This window comes from Sarcophilus harrisii, chromosome 1, assembly GCF_902635505.1.
Source record: "Sarcophilus harrisii chromosome 1, mSarHar1.11, whole genome shotgun sequence".
In the NCBI taxonomy this organism is placed as follows: Eukaryota; Metazoa; Chordata; class Mammalia; order Dasyuromorphia; family Dasyuridae; genus Sarcophilus; species Sarcophilus harrisii.
In genome coordinates, this window is record NC_045426.1 from 219,540,582 (window position 1) to 219,563,904 (window position 23,323).

Sequence of the window (23,323 nt, forward strand, 5' to 3'; positions counted from 1 at the left end):
GTGGTTAACCTTAGAGCTCTCCCACACACCCAGAGCAGATCTCTATGAAGGGGATCCACCCCAGTTCTAGAAGAGGCTTCAAAAGAATTTCTGTACCCAATTGTCTCTCCTTGTAGAGGGAGTGGGCATGCTGAATGGGGGAAAAGAGTGGGGGAGGGGGGAATGGTTCAAACAATTACCAAATACTTAATTTTGTTGTTGTTGCTTTTTAATGGTTTTACACAACTGGAAGGAAAGTGAGCATTGCCTAGAGTACTTCCTAGAGTGAGGGAGTTGGGTCTTCGTGTATGTGGCTCCATCCCTGGCCCAGGATTCTAGGAGTGCATACTTCGGGGTTCTGCATCACTCCCTTAAGAAGCTTTTTTGAATGAATATCTGTCCCTCTGGATCTGTGTCTTCCTCTGAGTTTTCACTTTCATCTCTGTGTGTCTGAATTGGAGGTGTTTCTGTAGCCCTGAGAGGGTTTCCTTGGATTTCTGTCTCAGTCTAATCTCGTCTGTCACTGCCTTTCTCCCGCTGCTCTTGCCTTAGCCAGTGCTGTTGGTGGATGGTTTTCTGCTCCAAGCCTAAGCTCTCACCATTCGGGAGTGTCTGGCTGGGGTGTGGCTGTAATGCGGGTGTGTCCCGCCATCCTTATTCTTGTCTGGCACCCCCTTGGGCTCCCCTCAGGCCCCCTTCTCCAGCCTCGCTGTCCGCTAATTCCTATCCCGCCCCCCATCCCGTCTGGTCCCCGCTTCCTTACATGGTCACGGCTGGGGCCTCCCTCTCCCGGACGTCCCCCCTCCTCCCTCTCTCTCCCGCCCCCCCAACCGGACACAGCCCCCGCCCTACTGCTACCCCTCAGCCAGCCAGCCCGGCACCCCAGCCATGGAGGACCTGGGTGAGTGGGGCTAGAAGCCCGGGGACCACGAGCCCCTCCCTTCCAACCCCAGATACCCCTCCATCTGCCTCTCCCGGCCCCATCCCACCGCCCCCTCTCCCTGAAGCCCGTTTTCTACTTCCCCGCACCGCACCCCCTCTCTTCTCTCCTTATTTCTATTCTCTGCTTTAAGTCCTCTCTTCCATTTCATTCCGTTCTTCGTTCTCTCTCCTCGGCCACTCCCCGCCTCCCCTTGCTTCTCCCGTTCCTCTTCTCTTTCTTCGTCTTTCTCTTCCCCTCCCGCTCTCTCCTGCTGAGCTCCACGTCTCCCTTCCTGCCTCTCCCTTCATTTTTCTCCGGTCCTTCCCCTAATCTCCCGAGGAACAGAGGTCCGCTGCTCAAAAGGCTGGCGGGACCCGGGGGTGAGCGGAGGGGACCGATACCTGGGTTCGGGGAGGGGGCGCGTACGGTTGGTGCTAAGGAGGACTCCTGGGTTGTGGGTCTGCAAAAGAAAGCCTCGAGCCGGAGAGCAAGATTGCCTGGCTCCTAACCGAAAGGCAGGAGGGGGGATGGGGGCTGGAAGGGAGAGTTCAGGCCACCCGGGGGTACACTTCTCCCCCGTGACCCTCTCTCTTTCCCCTGCCAGGTGACTCTGCCTCCCCCTTATTCCCTCTTGCACCACGTATTGTGGTCTTTGGTAGGTAACCCAATCCAGGGGTCCTAGTTGGGGGAACCAGCCATTCAGAAGAGTGTGGGAGAGTGATAGATTACTTAATGAGAGAACGGAGAAGGATAAGCGGCCCCTCCAAATAGATTTGGAAGAAGGGGCTGGAGAATAGAGCTGCCAGTTGGAAACAGGTCAAAAATGTACATTAAAAAAATTTGAGAAAAGGCCAGTTGTGAAGTTGAGTTGGAGTTAAACCCAACTCTACCCATCACATACACAGTTGCCTCTTTAATTTCCACTTGTTTCTTTGTGAATAATAGATCTAGAGTTGGAAGGCATCTCTCTAAGAGACTATTGTCCAATTTTCCAGATGAGTAAACCTCAGTTTATATGCTTGGGCATATTACAATGACTTCCCCTAAGTCACATAGTAAATGTCAGAGTGGGTTTGAAGCTAAAACCTCTAGCTCCCATGCACACCTAGCTGGTGAGTAAATAGAGCATGGGGCTTAGAATCAGGAACTTAGCTTCCTGAATTCAAATCTAACCTTAGATATTTGCTAGCTAGGTGACCTATGGCAAGTCATTTAACCTAGTTTGTCTTAGTTTCCTCATCTACAAAATGAGCTAGAAAAGTAAATGGCAAAACATTCCAGAATTTTTTGGGGGGGGTAAAAACAACAACAACACACACAAACCCAGATGGGGCCAGAGAGAATCAGGCTCTACTGAATAATAAAACCTGAATCAGAATCTCAGCTGTTACTACCTGCCTGACCATTGGCCAGTCACCACCTCTCTGAGCTTCAGTTGCCTCCCTCTAAGGCCAAATGAAATAACTGGAAAATGTTTTATAAATCTTAAGATGCTCTATGAATATCAGTTATCATCACTAATTTTTTTCAGGGTCTCAATTTCTTATTCTATAAAAGGAGTGGGTTATAGTAAGTAATAAAGGGATTAGATTGGATGGCCTATAATGTCTCTTACAGATTATAATCCTATGACCTCATAGAAGCTGTTCTAAGCATTAGTTGACATAATTGCTATACAAATACAAGAGCTTTCGTGGCTGGAATAAAACACCCAAATTGGCATGGCTCCCAGGACTGACCAAAGATGAAACAGCTTGGCCATACTGTGTTGTTCCCAGTTTTATCCTTGTATCGTTTCCCTGGAGTCTCTTTGACCTTGCCATTGTCTAACATTTTTCTGACCCTAACTCTGACTTCAGATCCGTTTCAAACATTTCACCTCTCCTAATCTAACCAATTTAGCTCCTTAATCTTTAATTCTACTCATTCAAAGTCTACTCTAGTAGTACTCTACTCCCAGTCTACTCTAGTCTACTCATTCAAAGTCCTCTCGCAGATGCTCTTTTGTCTGACCTGGAGTCTACGACATCCCACATACCCCGGACTGGGGCTCTTAGGGACCAGTCCCAAGAAGCCACCTCTGCTCCTCCTCCCTATAGCCAGCAACAACAGGTAAGAGCAGAGCTAAGGTTGTAGGGGAAGGGCCCTGACTTTGGAGCTCCACTGCAGCCTCGGATGTATTGCTTTTCTCTGCAGAAGGTGGCCAGGGAAACCTCTGGGGCCTCAGGAGACAAAGACCATTTATACAGGTAAAAGAAGTGGCAATGTCCTTTAGTGGCTGGTGGGAATGAACTCTCCAAGTGCAAGGGGCTTGTTCCCTCCCATGCCACTTGGGCTCTGGTCTGAATCTTTTATTCCTGAGCCTCCCCCCTTTAATTCTCCCTCTTTTCTTTAGCACTGTGTGTAAGCCTCGTTCCCCAAAACCAGCGGCACCCCCCTTCTCCTCCAGTGGCGTGCTTGGTGCTGGCCTTTGTGAGCTGGACCGCCTTTTGCAGGAGCTCAATGCCACCCAATTCAATATCACAGGTAAGAGGAGAGGGAGAATTGAGAATAACAGGAAGAAGCAGCAAAAAGAGCCAAGTAATAATGAGACTAACAACTCCTCCTTCCAACCAGATGAAATCATGTCCCAGTTCCCATCCAGCAAGGCAGCTGATGGAGAACGAAAGGAAGAGCAATCTGAGGAAAAGAAAAGGCCCACCACGTGAGGCTCTTGGAGACAGGGTTGGAGGGGCTACAGCCTGATAGCTGGATTCCCCAGGTCTGGGCTAGAAGGGGAAAGCCAGAGGTCCAGATGCCTGCCTTCTTTGGGGTTGAGGGTCTGGTAAGAGGGAGGACTGAGAACTAGGGTTCTTGAGTCTGGGATCTGGAAGGACTGAGAAAAGGGGGAAGCTGCTGACCCAAACTCTCTTCTTTCAGCCCCCCTAGCCCGACGCCGCAACTGCCCAAACCTTCAGCCACCTCAGCTACGCTGGAATTGGACAAGCTGATGGCTTCCCTTTCTGATTTCCGTGTCCAGAACCATGTGAGCTGAATGAAAGAGTCAAGGGTCTCCAGGGAGGGTATTGGTTAGTCCCAGTAGCTGTGAGCTTGAACCCACCCAGCTGTCAGAGACCTTCTCACCCCTTCCCCTGTCTCCAACTCTACCCCCTTCAGCTCAGTGAAGCAGATGGGGACGCAATGGCAGGTGCCTCTGTTTTATACCCTAATAGCTTCCTGCTTCTGGGCCTACCCCCAAACCAGAACTGAGCTCGGTGAGTGATACCTCGCCACCACCCACCTCAGGGTCTACCGCTGAGGGCAGCCTGGACACCATGCTGGGGTTGCTGCAGTCAGATCTCAGTCGACAGGGAGTCCCCACCCAGGCCAAGGGCCTTTGTGGTTCCTGCAATAAACCCATTGCTGGGCAGGTGAGTAGAAGGGGGGAGGAGGGAAGACAGACATATAGAGACATTAAGATACACAAATGAGGCTATGAATTCCTTTTGGAGAGTGATAAAAGTGTTACATTTATTATAGACAAGTGCAACTTCAGTGGAGGCCTTGCTACTGTTTTTATAGTAGATATTTAAAATATTTTTGTTAGGTTCTCACTACTATTTAGCAATATCATTTAAATATCATTTATCTCCTACTACTTTCCCATTCCCCACAATATTCATTCTAGACTTTCTTTTCTAAGCACACACATCTTTTAACACCTCAACCTCTCCACACATTCAGCAGATGATCTTACTTCCTGTTTCATTGAGAACAGGTCATCTTCATCTCAACCCTGTCTTTAGAAGCAGGATGTGTAGGCCAGTGCCTACTTGGGAATCAGGAAGTATCGGGTTCCAATCTTACCTCAGATACTTCCTATCTGTGTGGGCCTAGGTAAATCACTTAACTTATATAAGCTTAAATTTCCTCATCTGTAAAGTGGAGGATAAAACAGCACTTACCTCACATTGTTGTTATGAGGATAAAAGTGAGAATAATATATATGAAGTACTTTTCAAACCTTAAAGAGATATATAAATATTAGCTATTAACTTTCTGCCTTTTGGGGGGCAGAGATAAATTATTATTCTGACTAAGGCTGCCCCCTCCTTCTGGGATCCTAATTCCATTAATAATCCATTCTCTTGACTCTTTATACATTTTATAATATATATGTGTATATCTAGATCTATAGCTTTATGATCTATTACTTCCATCTCATTGACATATGTTTTATATATATATATATATATATATATATATTTATATATTTATATAAACATACATATAAACCGTGTGTGTGTGTGTGTGTGTGTCTATTTCCCTGGGTCTGGCTTTCTCAATTCTCATATACACAGAATCCCCAAAACATCTCAATATAGTTTTTTTTCCAATATAGTTTTAAGCTTTAATAGCATTTGTGATATATGTTTTTCATATGTGTGTGAGAAATATCTTTGCACTTAAAACTTCGCTAAAACTTTTTGGACACCCTGTATATTCTCATATTATTCCTTAAAAAAAAAAATTTTCCCTTCACCCTTTCCCGTTAAACTGTCATCCTCTCTCCCCTCCTACATTGCCAAAAAGTAAACAGTCTGCATTCTTTGCCTTCCCTTCCTCATCCCCCACTCAGTTCTTAGTTCTTTCCATTTTGACTTCTGTTCCTACCACTCTACTGAAACTCTTCTCTCAAAACCCACAAATGACTATTTTTTTTTTTTTTTTTTTTTTGCCAAATCCAGTGGCTCTCTTTCAGTTCTCCTTCTTCTTGACATTTCTGTGACTATTAAATTGTGATCTGCAAGATCCCTGGAGAGAGGGAGATCTCAGATCCATTGAAGTATTACTGTATGCAGAGAACAGAGGGAGAGTTATTTTAGATAAGATATAACATTTGTCTTTAGAAACTTACAGACTAGGAGGGGAGATGTAACACATAATCTCAATATAAAACTATACCTAAGTATATGGAGTTTTTTTTTTTTTTTTAATGCTATGAAAAGGATATTATCATAGGGAAGTGGGAGGGAGAAGGGAATGGTTTTACCAAATTTTTGTGCAGGAAAAAGGATCCTGACAATAGTGTGAAGGCTGGAGGGAGACAGGGAAGAGTTGGTTATTGTGAAATCCAGAATGACCAACACAATGAAGGATGGTGATGAGGTCCTGTATCAGAGTGACAATAATATACAGGAGAGGACTGCTTCAGTAAAAGGTGGTACTGAGAGGTATTGGTAATTAACTAGATATGAGAGCTAGAGATGAAAAAGAAAGGTCAAAGATTACACCAAAGTTTCTCCTCTGTTAAACTAGAAAATCTTTAGGATGAGTAACTGCTTCAGTACATCATAAAAAGTGTGAAGTTGGAAGGAAGAATGTGTTTAGGATGAAAGATTAACCTTTAAATAACTTTCCTTATATGTATAAAATGAGCAGACTGTGCTTAAAATAACAATCCATTTTTAATAATAGTTTATTTTTTCAAAATACATACAAAGATAGTTTTCAACACCCTTGCAAAATCCTGTGTTCCAAATTTTTCTCCCTCCCTCCCTTAGACAGCAAGTAATCTAATATTACATATGTGCAATTTAAAGATCCATTTTAGCTGTAATCCTGTGTTGTTATAATAAACTCAATTTGAGGTATTTGGAGTTTGAGATGCGTGGGGAATGGAGAGTAGGCAGGGAACCATCCAGGTGATATTCAGAAGAAATCAGAGGCCAGATTTGAGCATCCAGTTGGTAAATGAACATACAGACCCAAGGAGAAGCTTCAGCTACACTCTCATGTAGACACATTTGACCATTTGGCCCACTTCCTCCCTGCAGGTGGTGACAGCTCTAGGCCGGACCTGGCATCCAGAGCACTTTTTATGCGGAGGGTGCTCCGTGGCTCTGGGAGGTAGCAGCTTCTTTGAAAAGGACGGGGCCCCTTACTGCCCTGAATGCTACTTCGAGCGCTTCTCCCCACGCTGTGGTCTCTGCAATCAGCCCATTCGCCATGTGAGCCCTATAGCCTGGAAGCGCCCTTCCACACCCTTAGCCCTTGTTCTCTTCTCCCTCTATCCTGCTCCCCTTCCCCATTCCCCCTACTCCCGCCCTGCCACTCCAACAGTCTTTCAACTCCAAGGAGTACTTCCCGCCCCTCCCTCTCTTTCAGATGGCAGATATAAAGTGGTTTGGACACCCAAAAGCGGTGTGGGAACGTGTTTTGTTGTTATTATTACAGAAGATGGTCACCGCCCTGGATACCCATTGGCATCCGGAACATTTCTGCTGCGTCAGCTGCGGGGAGCCCTTCGGGGAAGAGGGTGAGAAAGGCACCCGGGGTACCCAGCAGGGAGGAGTCCGCTCCCCCTAATCCCTAGGACCACTCCTCAGATATTTCCCTCTGTCCCCCTGCCACCTTTGATCATGATTTCACCCTTTAGTTATCTTTTCCCTCCCGGACTGCCCCATTACAACTTTTGGGTACCCATTCCCCTCCTCTCTTCCGATCTTTCCCCTCATTCCACCCCACCTGACCCGGACCCGCAGGGTTCCACGAGCGGGAGGGCCGCCCGTATTGCCGCCGGGATTTTCTGCAGCTGTTCGCCCCACGCTGCCAAGGTTGCCAGGGTCCTATCCTGGAGAACTACATCTCGGCGCTGAGCGCACTGTGGCACCCGGACTGCTTCGTGTGCAGGGTGAGGAGGGGCCGAGGAGGGTTGGGGCAGCCGGGGAGAACGATGAATTTGGACGCTCCCGCCCGCCCCGGTCCCGGGCTCGGTCCCTAATCGCGCTCTGGCGGTTGGCTCGTGTCTTTTCCTCCAGGAATGCTTTACGCCCTTCTCGGGAGGCAGTTTCTTCGAGCACGAAGGACGCCCGCTCTGCGAGAGCCACTTTCACGCCCGTCGGGGCTCCCTCTGCGCGACCTGCGGGCTGCCGGTCACCGGCCGCTGCGTCTCCGCGCTGGGGCGCCGCTTCCACCCGGATCACTTCACCTGCACCTTCTGCCTGCGCCCGCTGACCAAGGGCTCCTTCCAGGAGCGCGCGGACAAGCCTTACTGCCAGCCTTGCTTCCTCAAGCTCTTCGGCTGAGCCTCCCACCTCGGGAAAGGCCAGCCGCAAGGGCAGAACCCCGTTCTAAGAAAGGCTTCTTCCCTTCAAAAGAGCGCGGTACGAGGGGAGGCCCCTCCCCTTCTCCCCCTCCCAAACCTGGAGGTTGATTAGCCTCCGTCCCTAGCGAGGCCTCCTGAGAACTAGGCCCGGCCCAAAGAGAGGTCCTTTCCCTCCTCCAGAGCCCGACTCAAGGATAGAACGCGTCCCCAGCGCACTTCGCCTTTTAATTAGAGTGCCGGCCGACTCCCGCCCCTTAACTAGACCCATTCCCAAAGAAAGGTCCGGTCCTTCCTTTGATTCAAGAATGTGTCCAGTGCCCGGAGGTCCATATCTATCACAACCTCAAGGCAGATGTTCTCTCCAAAAAACGCGGCTTTCAGGAGAAAAGTCTCTTCCCAGAAGCTGCCCAATTATCCCTGAAGCTCCATCCCTCTGGGGAATGTGGAGAAAGGCATAGGGGTGTGTAGTGAGTGAGTCCGTGCCTCTCTTTGTGGGAAGGAGTAGGGTCTTAACCTTATTCTGGCTGACTCAAGCCTACTCACAAGAGTAGGCTTTCAGAGGATACTGAGTTATGGGGCTCTGCTAGATTTTCCCAAATGTGGGGAACTCTTTTAAGTTTTAAAGCACTTGGATTTTACTGAGAAAGGAAAGCTTATGGGAATGGGATCAGGTCCAAGAAAACTGAGGATCCAGATTCTGCCTCAGGGTATTTTGTGAGAACTCTGGGTTTCCCTCACTGCTAACCTCACCTATCTCTACATAAACACATTTTCACCAACTGGCTTCCTGTGTTTGTCTTTTAGCAAGGGAAGTCAGGTGGCCCTCCAGCCTTTGCCAGTTCTGATTCTTTTACTTCTGGAATACACACCCTTATTCTGAATCCGGAAACACCGGCTCTCTCTCTCTCCGAAACCTAGTGCTTAAGTTTTGACTATGTGGCTCTATGGAACCACCGACAGCCAGAAATAACCTTCATGAATTACTTCTAGCTGGAAGATTCATTAAAAATCATCTTGGCCCCTTTTTACTGGGGGAAAAAGAACGGATTTACTCAAGGCTAAACTGAGTTGATGGCCGAGCTAGAAATCCATTTCTGTAGGTCTTTGCTTTCTACCTATCCATTCATTAATTCAACACATTTCTGGGCACTCGATATATGTAATCTGTAGCTCTTACTCCTTTTCCAATTAGGATCCTTATGTGGGAAGAAGTGAAGAAAAGGATTGGTTACTGAAGAACCCACAGGTCTTATTATAAATGTAGTGAACTGTGGCTGTGTGATACGGGCAGTTGATTTATCTCTCAGGTGCTATCTTAAGAAGAAATATACCACCCACTCCAGATTGTATTTGGGAATGTCATGGGATTTTTTAGTTGCTAGAATTGCAAAAATTCAGTCTTTAATAGGCTTGATCCTTCCCAGAAGACTTTTCTTCCATAATTTAACTTCCCTTCTCTCAAATCACAAATTTTTAGGCTTAGAAAAATCACTGTTTCTGGCTATGTAATTTATTACCAATATCAAATAATAAACACTTAAAACAAGACTGCAATAGAAATCAAAGCCAGTCATTTCTGTGCTCTGGGAAAACAGGAGAAAGATGACCTGCCAAGTGGAACTGATGGTTTGGTGTAGTCTCAGTGCCAGTCCATCCCTCCCTTTTTTTCTGGTTTACTGGTCCTCATCTATTTCTATTTTGCTTTCATCCTTCCACTTTCTTGAGTAGTGTCCCCTCAAATTTAGCAGAAAATCCCTAAGTGCCTCTGGAACCCTAAAGCAAACAACACTGTTTAGGCCTAAAGATTTTCTGTCCTTCCAGGGAAGTTCTCCAAAGTTTCTGTCAACCCAATGAAAGGTACACCTAAGTAGCCAAGGTCTCTGTGATCCTGGATCTGTTACCTATGTGTAATCCATAGCCTAGTTCCTCAAACTGAATGGCTCATACATACTTTAATTTGGAAAGTGTGCTCTTCAAAATGATTGGTTTCTCTCTGGATCATTGCCTCTACTTGGATCCATGATCTTTTTCAAAAATAAAGTCTAAGTATACCTCTGTGCAGGTTTCCCTAAATATGAATGTCAACCCTAACTTGCAAATAGACAATATACAATTTATGTATATGACAACCTTTTTGCCTTACGGAAAGTGTGTAAACTGGAAGGCTGTTTAGGAACCCCCTGAAGCTCTCCCTTGATGCAGACTGAATTACCAATAAGACAATCCTTTTATTCCATTAAGTCTTTCCCACAATGTACCAGGCCCCCCCAAGAAGTACAATGCTACCATGTGGTTTAGATTCTCACTTCAATACCCATCCCCCTCCACCCTACCCCACCCTATCCCACCCATCAAGATAAACAAATAAACATTCTTTGGAGCTCAATGAATAAGTAAACCCCAGTTGGGAAACCACATTTCTCAGCCTGGGGCTCTTCAGAACAAGACTTTTGCTTCATGTGGAAGAGGTCTTCTAAGCCCCAATTCCTAAAATAATTTTCTTTAGTTTCTCCTGTTCTAAGATGTCTCCGTTAACATGTATTGAGAAGACTGGTATAAGGCATTCCTAGTGCACCATCTGTTTTGTCTTCAACCCTCTTCTCATTAATAGTTGTTTTGTTTTGTTTTTTGCCAAGGAAGCACTTTTTGTATCAATATCTTGAGACTGACAAATCTTAATTGATAGGTCTAAACCCAATGGACCAAGAAGCTCACTCTGAAGCAAAAAAAAAAAAAAAAAAAAAAAGTTATGGAAGAAACTGGCAGCAAAGATCTTCATCTTTGTTGAGAGAAGAGATAGATTGAAGATTTGAGAATAGCTAGAAAGCTTAAGATTCACCTGGTCTGGTATCAAGTAATATTCCCTTGTATGTATTTGTAATTACTTTTCCCTACTGTGTTATTTCTTTTCTTTCTTTCTTTTTTTTTCCCCCAGGGCAATTGGGGTTAAGTGACTTCTCCAGGATCTCACAGCTAGGAAGTGTTAAGTGCCTGAGACCAGATCTAAACTCAGGTCCTCCTGACTTCAGGGCTGATGCTCTATCCATTGCACCACTTAGCTTCCCCCCACTGTGTTATTTCTGAGCATATATGTGTATACACACACACACACACATTCTCTTTTCTCTAGTGAATAAACAGTAAACAACTCTTGTGGCTTGAAATATGTGGTAGACAGGATAAAAGGGAAGAAAAAGAAGTAGTAGCAAGGAAAGAAAAACAAGCAAATAGGTTGGGTGAATAGATAATGGAGGTTGATAAAGAGTTCCATCTTCAAAATTACTCTATACAGATAGGATAGTATGGGAATTGGCTTTATCTCATAATAGTCAGATGGGCTTCTTCTTGACTAGGGAAGACAGTTCACATCATAATAGATCTCTGATTTAAGTAAGGGAACAAGGATTTCAGGAAACTTAATACCTCATATTATGGGCAATTAGGTGAACAGATCACTCAGAGATGGAATCTTCCTGGATTCAAATCTGGCCTCAGACACTGTGTGGTCCTGGGAAAGACCATCTGTGTGGTCCTGGGAAAGTCAGTCTTGTTTACTTCAGTTTCCTCATCTGTGAAAAAGATTTGGAAAAGGAAATGGCAAACCACTCCAATATCTTTGCCACAAAAACTCCAATTAGGATCATATTCCGGACTGAAAAACAGCTGAGCAACAAAGTGCCTCAGGTGATCATGTTGATCAAATAAGGTTTGAAAAGGACTGAAAGGAAAAAGCCATGGAGCTAGTGGTAAGGGCTTTATTCCAGGGAGCTAAATTTAAAGGGCACAAAGTTAATAAGTCATTAGCAACTATTTCAGTTTTTGAATATCACAAAACAATAGAGCTTAGTATCTAATTAACAAGAATAATTAGGTGAAACAAAAAATAGGAAAAAATGAGCTGGAAATATGAATATAATAAAAGAAGACTGTCACTGCACTGAAGGAGCTTACAAATCTAATGAGGAAAGACACAAAAGTAAATTGAAAAGGATGGCTGGAGAAAGTATTTGACTTGAGTCTTGGTGGAAAAATCAGAGAGATCTTTGAGTAATGTTGCCAGGTAAGAAATTACATCAGAATTCATAGGAAAGAAAACCTAAGAATGTAGCCAAAATTAAAACCCACAATCCCAGATGTATATACATACAGAGAAGCAACAAAGTACCAGTAAAAAGCAAAGTGAACTGGAGAGCCTAATTCAAAGAGATAATTTCAGAATCACTAATATCACTGAGACTTAATGGGATGGAACTAATAATTGTAATATAGCCATCAAATTCATTAACATTCAAAAGATTGATGATCATGTGGGGAGGTCCAAGAACAACGGGATAGGTGAGCATGGTAGAAATAATTTGTCAAAGATCAGTGAAGAAAGAAACAAAAGAGATTTTGTCTTGGGAGTAATTTTTAGACTATCAAGACAGAAAGAGGAAATAGATGACATTTGAGAAATTGATCATAAGACTGGCAAAATGATAGGAAAGGCAATGAAATGTAGTAGAAAGAGCCTGGTAATCTAGAATTGGAAGATCTCAATTCAAATGTCTGCTTTTCTACTTATCTTTTATGTGGATTTGAGCATTTCCCTGGGTCTCCTGGAATGTAAACTGAGGGAGTTGGACTAGATGACCTCTAAGATTCCTTTAAATTCTGAATTTATGATCCTATCATCTATTTTAGGGTAAGGATTAGACCTATGATTTCAATGATATGAGAAACTCCCATTATGAGACAAGTCCCTTACCTACACGTCAGAATCTTCTTTACAATTCATCATCTTACTTAGCTGCATAGAACACGGAGAAATCAGGTGAATTGTCCAGGATTGCATAGTCTTTATGTGCCTAATGAGCTCAGATTTTTCTAGCCTTAATACCAACATTCTAGCTACTACACCTCTGAATTTGAAGTTTACTGAGTTTAAATAAGTTACCCATAATCATATAGTCAGAAAATGTGAAATTAAGGATTCAAATTCAGGGTCCTGATACCAAATATAACATTCTTTACCCACTAAAGTCATCCTGCCTCTGAATGCCCTAACAAAGCCTCAAATTAAACATGTCTACATCTGGACTGGGTTTCCCCACTAAACAAAAAATATATTCTTCTTGGTCCCTATTTCCAATCACCCAGGTTCCAAACCTTAGATGTATATCTCCAACTATTTGTTATCTCTACGCAGTTTTAGCAATAACCACCTCAAACTTATTTGTGTGTATCATCAAATTCATTATTTTTTCCCCTAATCCTGTGCTTCATTTTGACTTGATTATTTCTGTCTCCACAACAAGGATTCACCCAATCTCCCCAAAATCACAACTTTAGTGTTATCTTTAACTTGTCCTCCATCACCAAATTTATAGATTCTATGTATGCAGTATCACAGAGCCAGTGTGTATGAAATGAGGCTTCCTTATGATGTGATTTAGGATTGCAATCTCTAACCAAATAATGTGTTTGGGATTTAGCATCAAATGATAAGATTGATGTAGGCACCAAATATTGGGGTATGGTCATGTGAAGAATTCACAATAGCCATTCTTTTTGGCAAAAGGTAGGTTAATTTATGAGAAGAGTCACAGTCAAAATGAAAAGATACAATAGACACCAAGAATAATAAAAATGAAATAGGGTTGGGAGAGCATATGGTTAGCAAAGAAAGGTTTTTGTTTTTTTTAAATAATTAATGATGGAAAAGACAAGCTCCTTAGTAGAACTCACCAGGAGATAGAAATAAAACAAGAGAAAGGATATATACTCCATGATATGGGAGTATGCCCTTAACAGACAGAATCTATAGAGAAGTTTAGCGCCCTAAAAGAGTTAATTATAAAAAGGAAAGAGATACCGTAAGGCATGATGGGGGAATGAGAGGAAAGATACCACATGACATGAGGGGAGAAGGAGGAGAAAGACAACCAGAGGCAGAGTACCACAGTAGACTGACCTAAAATGGGGTTCGGCAAATATGACATGAACCATGGACAGATTTATAGGGGAAATCTAACCTTGAAGGTTTGTTATAACTCTGATTTCTGACTGGATATAGCAAGGTGGGCTACCCACAACCTTCCCAGAGGACTATAAGATTGAAGTGATCCCTATCAGTGCCCTTCCCTGCTTGCCTCAAGGAGTAATTCCATCAATACTTCAGTTTTTCTCTGTCAACCCTATCTTACTTATTCAGGACCTCCTCCCTTATAGTTAATCAAAACTGAGTTTCTGAGACATTAAGTGATTTGCCCAGGATCATATTGTTAGGGTTTCACATCCACGTTCATCTCTATATTACCACTGACATCACCTGAGTACTTAATAGGCTTTTATCATCATATTTCAGTATCTTCCTTTTAATTAATACTTTTTACTTTATCCATCACATTTCTGAGTATAATCTTCCTCTTTCCCCTACCCAATAATCCATTTCTTATTTTAAAAAAGATCTTTTCATAGAAAAAGAAAAAAATAGCTCAACATAATTAACCATCAGATTGAATCTGGCAATATATACAATATTCCATATCCATAGTCCCCCACTTCTGCATAAAAGGATAGAGATTTGTCTTCTCCAATACTTTCTGAAGTCAAGCTTGGATTACAAAGCATTTGGGTTTGGTTGTTATTCTTAAGGGAATACTCATTTGCTCAGCAAAACAGGAGGCAAGGTCATGGCAAAGCCAGCATTTTAATTGTCTGACTACAAATTTATTGCTGTCTCTCTCAGCCAAAGGGGGCAGGGTACAAACCCAGGAACAAAGGCAAGCTGAACAAAGTTATAGCAACTGACTAATGTAAGATGTGTCTTAAGATACAATAAAATGAATGATTTTTATGTAATGTGGGATATTTGTAGAAAAGAAAGGTAGAAATATTTAGTGGAAGGCCAAACTATGCAAGGCCTTGAAATCTAAACTATGTAGCTTGGGCTTTTTTCCAAAGTAGATAATAAATGTAATGGCTAACATTTATATAACACTTTAAAGACTGCAAAGTATGATACATACACACAGAATTTCATTTGATCTACACAATAACCTTTTGACATAAGTGCCATCATTATCATTTCCATTTTACAAAAGAGAAAATTGAGGCTCTGAGAGGTTGACTTGCCTAAGATCATACAATTAGTGTCTAGGTAGGATGTGAACTCAAATCTTCCTAACTTCAAGCCCAAATGCTCGGTCCCTTATATCACTAAACCACTGAAGTCACCTGAGAAAAAGGCAGAATGATTAGAGATGTGCTTTTAGAAAGCTTAATGTGGCAATGATTGGTAGGAGAGGTTGGGGAAGAGAATGAAAGAAGAAAAGCCAAATAGGAAGCTATTAAAAAAATTCTAGTAGTAATAAGAGCTTGGATTAGGCCATCCTTTCCATGGGAATAGAAAGGAAGAGACAACATGAAAGATATTAGAGACAAGTGAGAGATCCTAAAGATGAGATATTAGTGATGTGATAACGTATGTGTGGGGTGAGGAAAAGATATGATAATAATCTGAGTCTATCAGTCTGCATAACTGAAAAAATGCTGGTGTAACCAACAGGGATAGAGAGATTAAGAGAGAAAGATGAACTTTGGTTATGCTGAATTTAAGAGTGATTGTAATATTTGGGTAGAGAAGTTCATCAAAGGCATTTTTAGAAAATCTATCCTCTTCCCACCTTAGTGCAACTTATTTTATAACAAAACTAGAGAACAAAACCAATTAATACATCAACTTAAAGCAGCTGGATGGTACCATAGTGCCAAAGCGCTGGACCTGGAGACAGGAAGTCTCATTTCCTGTGTTCAAATCTGACCTCAGACACTTCCTAACTGTATGATCCTGGACAAGTCACTTGACCCCGTTTCCCTCAGTTTCCTCATCTGTAAAGGACCATTCCATTATCTTTGCCAGGAAGCCCCCCAAAAAGGAGCCACAATGACCGAAACAACTGAGCCTCAGTCCATTAGAAAACATATATAATACATTCACCCATTCTCACTCCCCACCTTCCCAATGAAAGAAAAGAAGTGAATTTCCTCATCTTTTTTAGGGACTGAGATTAGTCATTTTAATTATATATTGTTCTTTTCATTTACATCATTATAGTCATTTGGTATTTTGTTTTCTGGGTTCTGCTAACTTTACTTTGCAGCAGTTTATATGTCTACCCACATTTCTCTAAATTCCTCATATTTCTTGTTTCTTACACTAATATGCCGCACTTTGTTTAGCTATTCTCCAATCAATGGATTTTTACTTACTTCCCAGTTTTTTGAATGACTCAATCTTCTTTGTAGATCCAGTTTATACTTAACTGTTTATCTCCTCTCCAGAACCTGCCATCAGCATGAATCCCACCGCAAAATATCTTGGCTTTATTTGCTACTAAGCATGAGGCCCTCTCACCCGGGGTGAGGGTAGGGGTATTAGCTATCTGAGAGTGCCAAGTGGGGACTTCTTGGCTCAGTGCCCCCCAAGGTAACCATTAAACCTTTGGAGGGTGGAGCCACCTTTCCCGGAGTTAGGGGGAGGCCAGTGCCCAGATAGGACTAGAGGCAGAGCTGAGGCATCATGGAGGAGAGCACGGCAGACTCCAGGAACTTCATTGACAACCCAGCAGACATCATTGTCATCGCTGGCTACTTCGTTTTGGTCATCGGGGTCGGTCTGTGGGTAAGAGGCCAAAGGATTATGTCTTGACCTCAGGCTGGGTTGGGGAGGACAAAATGGCTGATGGAGGGGGTAAGGGATAGAAAACTGGAAAGTCAGAGCTGGAAAGGCCCTGGAAGGTCATCTAGTCCAATCTTTAGAAGAGGAAACTGAAGGCCAGAGAGAAATGACCTGCCCAAGGTTACAGACCAAATTAATCAAAGGACCAGGATTTCAATTCTGATCTTTTGACCTCCTATTTACTACACTTAAAGAAGCCTGTGTCTTTGAAGGTGAAAGACACAGACTGGGAGCTGGAGGTCTGTATTTCAAAATCATTGGGGTCTGGGTAGGAGATGGGCAGAGAATATGATATATTAAAAAAAGAACAGTCATTGAGCCCTCTGGATTTGGAACCAGAAGACCCAAATTCAAATGCTGGCTTTACCACTACTGCATGACTCTGGGTTAGTCCCTCCATGGGTCAGTCTTTCTGTAAAATGAGATAGGTCTCTAAGGTTCCTTTCAGCACTAACATCATCTGCTTCTAAGACCATGTGACTAGGGGTGAAAGCTGTAATAGGAGTTAATATTCAGACTGAGACAAGGCTGAGGAATGTGATGAGAACACTAATGAGGTACAAATAGATGATCCCATTAGTCCAGCCCTGCCCCCATCCATGTCCTCCCTCCCCACCCCCTACAATGCAGTCCCCTTGACTGTCTTCAAGTTTTACTCAGCTATAATCCCCTACCCCTCAGAGCTGCACCCCTTCACCACTTTCTCTCCTAGTCCATGTGTCGGACAAACCGGGGGACCATTGGAGGATACTTCTTGGCTGGGAGAAACATGATATGGTGGCCGGTAAGGAGGGGCTTTGGAAAAAGGATGGGGTTTCATAGGAAAGGGTTTGGGAAGAATGTAAAGGTGAATGAGGGGAGGTGGGAATTATTCTCCTTGACTAAAGCTCCCTCCCATCTTAATTCCTGCAGGTTGGGGCCTCTCTCTTTGCCAGCAACATTGGGAGTGGACATTTTGTGGGCCTGGCCGGGACAGGTGCAGCAAGTGGACTAGCTGTGGCAGGATTTGAATGGAATGTGAGTTTCGCTTCCTTTTCTTCTCCAGTCTCACCATTTTCTAGGGATTATCTGTACTACTGAACTGTGGGAACCACCTCTATCTCTGTGAAGGAGTGATTCCCAGAGATGGAAGTAAAGTCTCCTATAGCAAGGAGCCTAAAGGTTAGCTCTAAGATAGAATGTCCTAATCTGGAATCTGAGATACATAGAAAGCGGGTGAAGGTAGAGGTGTCTCTGGCTTCTTCTTCCCTGGAGGCTCTCCAAATACCAACCTGAAACCTGATTGAGAAGGGAATTCTTTCACAAAGGAATTTAGATAAGATCGCCTACATAGGCCTTGAAAAGGCATGGTATTAATGCTTAGCCTCCTTCTGACTCTATTTCCTTCCCATTACAAGGGAGTAGTGCCCTTTAATCATCACATTGTCCACATCAGATTCTGCTTTGGGGGACTTCTTGGGATATAATAAATATCCTGTTACTTGAACAATCCCTAAATTGAACACAATTCTCATCACATCCTGGATTTGAATATTTTTCTTCCAGAGCCCTCAATGTCCCTCCAGCTCACTATAGCCATGGTAACAAAATTCAAATAAAAATATATCTCTGAAGACTGCATTTTGACCTAGAAAAATCACAAATTAGAATTGTCTGTTATATTTTTATTCTTTTAAACATTTCCCAATTACATTTTAATCTGGTTCAGACCGTGCATTTGACAGCCCTATATTACCCAGACCCATTTCCCCCACCCCCTACTCCAGATAGTGGCTCCCTGCTAACAAGTGTATAACTCCAATCCCCAGGCCCTCTTCGTGGTGTTGCTCCTGGGCTGGCTGTTTGCACCAGTGTACCTGACAGCAGGAGTCATCACTATGCCCCAGTACCTGAGAAAGCGATTTGGGGGTCATCGAATCCGTCTCTACCTTTCAGTGCTCTCGCTCTTCCTCTACATCTTCACCAAAATCTCTGTAGGAATCAGCCATGTAGAAGTGGCCAGGGAGTGGGAAAGGGGGGAAAGGAGGAAGAGAAGGGAAGCAGTGTGGCTGTCATGTTGAGAAATGAATGTAGGATGTGACACCTGTGTCCTGTGGGATACAGAATGGAAAAAAGGAGGTCTAGAGCCTGGAAGACGAGATGCCTAAATCCTCATGTTTCTTCTATTGACTTTCTCCCCCTCTCAAGGTAGACATGTTCTCTGGGGCTGTGTTCATTCAGCAGGCTCTGGGCTGGAACATCTATGCCTCTGTTATTGCCCTCCTGGGCATCACCATGATCTACACAGTGACAGGTAGGTAAGGCAGGGCCTGTCAACGGGAAGGGGACCTCAAAGTGTCACCAGAAAAAGGAGAGTGACCAGAAAAATCCTGTTAGGGAGAAAGAACAAAATAATTTCACCTTTTTAACTTAGGATCTGACCTAAATGTGGCCAGGCTAGGTGGTTTTATTCTTTATTAGCTGGCTTGGGGGGGTAAAGCAGGCTCAGAGCTCCTTCCCTCTATGATGGAGTCCAAAATGGGAAAGCAAATGTTCCAAGCCCCTCAACTTGTGGTGCTGTAGAAGTGTAAGGTTCATGGATCACAGTGTTGCTTCCAACAGATCAAGAAACTGAGGCCTGAAGAGGAAAAATGACTTGCCCAGTTATACAAGAGTGGTAAATACATTTGGTATTCAAGCTCCAGATTTTACATAACTCATTAGGGCAGAAGGAATTATGATCTAGTATAAAATGGCATGCCACAGATCTAGTTCAAGAGAGAGATCATATGTATAGATTCAGTGGAAAAAGCAAAACATACAGAAAGGCAAAAAAGCCTTTTGTATCAGACCTAACCTTATTGCATGATCCTGGACAAACCACTTCCCTTAGTCTCGAATCTCAAATGGGAAAGGATCCCAAAGATCATCTGGTCTTGAGGTCATTTTCTTGTTCATAATTGGCCTCCTTTGCAATGCTGTATATTTTATGTATTTAAAAACACTATTCTGTGAAACAGTCCAGAGGTTGGCCAGACTATCAAAGGGGTTTATGATATAAAAAAAACAAAAACAAAAGGTACAATCGAATCCAACCTTTACCTGAATGTGAATTATTTCCTCAGCAAACATCCTGAAGTAGCCATCTACCCTTACCTCAAAGGCTTTCAACTGCGTTAAATTCTTGAGGCAGCCCCTTCCCCTTTTTGGATAGCTTTGATCATTCCTTAATTTAGCCAAAATCTTCCATTCCACAATTTCTCCCCATTGTTCCTAGTACTGAGTTCTAGGAGTCAAATAAAATAGCTCTTCCATTTGCTGGCTACTCAGATATTCAGACTTAATTATGTTTCTCCACTTTATCTTCTATTTTTTAGTTCCTCAACATTCTTATTCACATTACCTGGTCATACTCTAGATGTCAAAGTCCTTTTTAAAATGTAGCACCCAAATGGGAGCAACACTCATTTTCTCATGTCAAGGAGAGAACAGCCCTTCCCCTACTACCCAACTCACATGATGGCAATGAAGATCAAGTGAAATTGTAGATGTTCAAGTACCTTAGAAATTATAAAACCACCATTATTTTTGATGGGAGTGGGGTGAGGTGAGGAAAGAAAGGAAGGGAAATGGAAGCCCTGTCTTCTGACCTCATTCTCCTTCCAGGTGGCCTGGCTGCACTGATGTACACAGATACTGTCCAGACTTTCGTCATTCTTGGGGGAGCATTCATTCTCATGGGCTACGGTATGGCAGAGCAGAATCCTGAATTCTGGGGAGGAAAAACCTTAGACTAGATAACAGGATACCTCCATTTCTCAAAAAAAAAAAAAAAAAAAAAAAAAAAAGATGGAACTTTTAAGGGGAAAAGGAAGCTTAGACCCTCAATAGGAATCTAGATCCCTGGGAATATGCAAAACTGTGCCAGGACTTGTGACTGCCCCCTGTCCCTATGTCAGCCTTCAATGAGGTGGGCGGATATACAGGCCTCTTTGCCAAGTACTTGGAAGCCAAGACCACACAAACCTTTTCTGAGGACCCCATGGTGGGCAACATCTCTCCCTCCTGCTACCAGCCCCGTGCTGACTCGTTTCACCTCCTCCGGGACCCAGTGGCCGGGGATCTGCCTTGGCCAGCCCTGCTGATAGGGCTCACCATTGTCTCTGGCTGGTATTGGTGCAGTGACCAGGTATGGCTAAGAAGGGATGGATGGGAATGCTGAGATCTGAGAACAACTATTGGTTCTGAGCCAAGGGATCTCATGTTTCAGGTTATTGTACAGAGATGCCTAGCTGGAAAGAACTTGACCCACATTAAGGCTGGCTGTATCCTGTGTGGCTACCTGAAGCTGCTGCCCATGTTCCTGATGGTCATGCCAGGAATGATTAGCCGAATTCTCTTCCCAGGTAACAGCCCCCCAACTCCACTCTGATTTTAGTATCCAGGTAAGCCAGGCACATAGATGCCCAACTTCCCCCTCTGATGGGACCTGGTTTTCTCCGGCTTTTTTGGTGCTTTCCTAGATAAGGTGGCATGTGTGGCTCCAGAAGTGTGTAAGCAGATCTGCGGTACAGAGGTTGGCTGTTCCAACATTGCCTACCCCCTCCTGGTGGTGAAACTCATGCCCAACGGTGAGCTGGGGAGTGGTAAATGGGAGTGTAATCATAGACTATTAGAGCTGCAAGGGTCCTTGAAATTCGGGGGCAGGCCCTTTGACAGAAGAGGAAACTGAAGGCCTGACATATTAAGTCCTAGAGCTACACAGTAAGTTACTGGTAAGGCCAGAACCTCACTCAAGGCCTCCTTCCTGAGGGTTTTTCCACTAGATCACTACCTGCCCTGTAAGTCTTATCCAGAGTTTCACCTTCTCTCCTTCCTACCTAGGTCTTCGGGGACTAATGCTGGCTGTCATGCTGGCTGCACTCATGAGCTCCCTGGCCTCCATCTTCAACAGCAGTAGCACCCTCTTCACTATGGATATTTATACAAGGTTACGGCCCCGAGCTGGAGACAAAGAGTTACTGCTGGTGGGCCGGTGAGGACCCAGCTCTTAGCCCCCTCATTAGATAAGGATTCTGGGGTACAATTTCCCTAATAAACCAATACCTGGTTTATGAACAGAGAAACCAGGATCCACAATTCTGACCTATCTTCTTCTTCCTAGGCTCTGGGTGCTATTTATTGTCGCAGTCTCAATTGCTTGGCTCCCTGTGGTCCAGGCTGCACAAGGTGGTCAGCTCTTTGACTACATCCAAGCCATCTCCAGCTACCTGGCCCCACCAGTTTCAGCTGTTTTTGTTCTTGCTCTCTTTGTGCCCAGGGTCAATGAACCTGTAAGGCCCCAAAAATGTAGACTAAGTGGGAACTTAGGGGGCAGGACATCTAGGCCTAAGAAAGGGAGCTTGGGAGTAGGTTAACTTGAGGGAAGAGTTCCTCAATTTGGGGGGGGCCACATTTAAGAGTAATCATTCCTCTCTTCACCAGGGTGCCTTTTGGGGGTTAATTGGGGGCCTCCTAATAGGGTTGGCTCGCCTCATCCCAGAGTTCTCCTTTGGCACTAGCAGCTGTGTCCGACCCTCCTCCTGCCCTGGTCTCTTCTGTGGTGTCCACTATCTCTACTTTGCCATTGTGCTTTTTGTCTGTTCCTGTATTTTAATTCTCACCATCTCCTTCTGCACAACACCGATCCCCCAAAAGCATGTAAGTGGGCTAGAGTCCAGATGTTTTCCTTCTTCCTAGAGGCTGTACCCCCTCCTTCCCTCATGGACTGAATGCCTTACAGAAAAAAATTGAATCTAACTAGTATCAGTATTCCCTATGGTACCCTGAACTTGGTGAGTGTCAACTGAATGAGTAAATCCAATGAACATACATGCTCCTTCTTCTCTTAGCTTCACCGCCTTGTGTTCAGTCTCCGTCACAGTAAAGAAGAACGGGAGGACCTAGACACAGATGAGCAGGAGGCAGAAGCCCCTGAATCTCCTGTGCCGAACGGCCAATTGGAACATGCAGTAGAGATAGATGGTAGGCCATTGGTGGCAGGGGACAGGAACCAGTCCTAAATCTATAGCTACAGAGGAGAGGGGCTGATTTTTCTTTCTTTGGCTCAGGGGGATTAGCAATGAAATTTTGTTTCCTTCAGAACCACCACGAGAAACCCCAGGCTTACTCCGCCACTGCCTGCTCTGGTTCTGTGGGATGAGCGGAAGTAGTCCAAGTAGCTCCTCACCTCCCACAGCTGAAGAAACAAGAGCCCAGCAACTGGAAGACATTAGTGAGGATCCCCGATGGTCTCGGATTGTCAACCTCAATGCATTGCTCATGATGGCAGTGGCAGTTTTCCTATGGGGTTTTTATGCCTGAGACCTCTGATAGTGGAGCACTGGTGATGCAGTGCTATCCTGGCTCTCTGCTGTTGGGAATTGGGGGGAGGAGGGGAGAAGGAACTGGGAAGCTGGGCAACTCCAGCACTGATACTGCTGGAATCTAGGATAAACAATCTAAGAGGAATAAAAACAAGCCCTAGCATGATGACTGTGGCTCATTTTCATCTGTATCAGCTTCCTCATTTGTCAACTACACATCATTACTTAGTGAATACATATACCATGTATGCTATTGTGTCAGTTTAAAA

General features: G+C 44.0%; 2 protein-coding genes across 4 annotated transcripts; both read left to right on the plus strand.

Moving 5' to 3' along the window:
- Window positions 1-785: 785 nt before the first annotated feature.
- Window positions 786-10,751, plus strand: TGFB1I1 (transforming growth factor beta 1 induced transcript 1). Of its 2 annotated transcripts, none has more exons than XM_031937451.1 (11): window positions 786-880; window positions 2,898-3,013; window positions 3,098-3,150; window positions 3,297-3,427; window positions 3,518-3,605; window positions 3,821-3,926; window positions 4,114-4,311; window positions 6,718-6,891; window positions 7,049-7,199; window positions 7,426-7,574; window positions 7,702-10,751. In XM_031937451.1, the coding sequence occupies exons 1-11, from the start codon at window positions 868-870 to the stop codon at window positions 7,966-7,968; spliced, it is 1,446 nt and encodes a 481-aa protein (XP_031793311.1). In that variant the 5' UTR covers window positions 786-867; the 3' UTR covers window positions 7,969-10,751. The 2 variants fall into 2 exon arrangements, with proteins under 2 accessions (XP_031793311.1, XP_012398115.2); XM_012542661.3 differs by having other exon boundaries at window positions 7,118-7,199.
- Window positions 10,752-16,496: 5,745 nt separating this feature from the next.
- Window positions 16,497-23,220, plus strand: SLC5A2 (solute carrier family 5 member 2). 2 transcript variants are annotated; one of them, XM_003761334.3, is made up of 14 exons: window positions 16,503-16,653; window positions 17,423-17,494; window positions 17,623-17,727; window positions 18,519-18,683; window positions 18,898-19,003; window positions 20,356-20,436; window positions 20,649-20,878; window positions 20,960-21,095; window positions 21,213-21,320; window positions 21,574-21,724; window positions 21,854-22,022; window positions 22,174-22,389; window positions 22,581-22,713; window positions 22,832-23,220. In XM_003761334.3, the coding sequence occupies exons 1-14, from the start codon at window positions 16,552-16,554 to the stop codon at window positions 23,050-23,052; spliced, it is 1,995 nt and encodes a 664-aa protein (XP_003761382.1). In that variant the 5' UTR covers window positions 16,503-16,551; the 3' UTR covers window positions 23,053-23,220. The 2 variants fall into 2 exon arrangements, with proteins under 2 accessions (XP_031793284.1, XP_003761382.1); XM_031937424.1 differs by lacking the exon at window positions 22,174-22,389 and having other exon boundaries at window positions 16,497-16,653.
- Window positions 23,221-23,323: the final 103 nt, after the last annotated feature.

What these genes read in the sequence shown, in the direction of transcription:
- SLC5A2 (XM_003761334.3), top strand. Translation starts at nt 16,552, where the DNA reads ATGGAGGAGAGCACGGCAGACTCCAGGAACTTCATTGACAACCCAGCA. An exon ending in GAAACATGATATGGTGGCCG is followed by an intron (nt 17,495 to 17,622) that starts GTAAGGAGGGGC and finishes TAATTCCTGCAG; the next exon opens with GTTGGGGCCTCTCTCTTTGC. An exon ending in CACCGATCCCCCAAAAGCAT is followed by an intron (nt 22,390 to 22,580) that starts GTAAGTGGGCTA and finishes TTCTTCTCTTAG; the next exon opens with CTTCACCGCCTTGTGTTCAG.
- TGFB1I1 (XM_031937451.1), top strand. An exon ending in GAAAAGAAAAGGCCCACCAC is followed by an intron (nt 3,606 to 3,820) that starts GTGAGGCTCTTG and finishes CTCTTCTTTCAG; the next exon opens with CCCCCCTAGCCCGACGCCGC. An exon ending in GCAATCAGCCCATTCGCCAT is followed by an intron (nt 6,892 to 7,048) that starts GTGAGCCCTATA and finishes CCTCTCTTTCAG; the next exon opens with ATGGCAGATATAAAGTGGTT.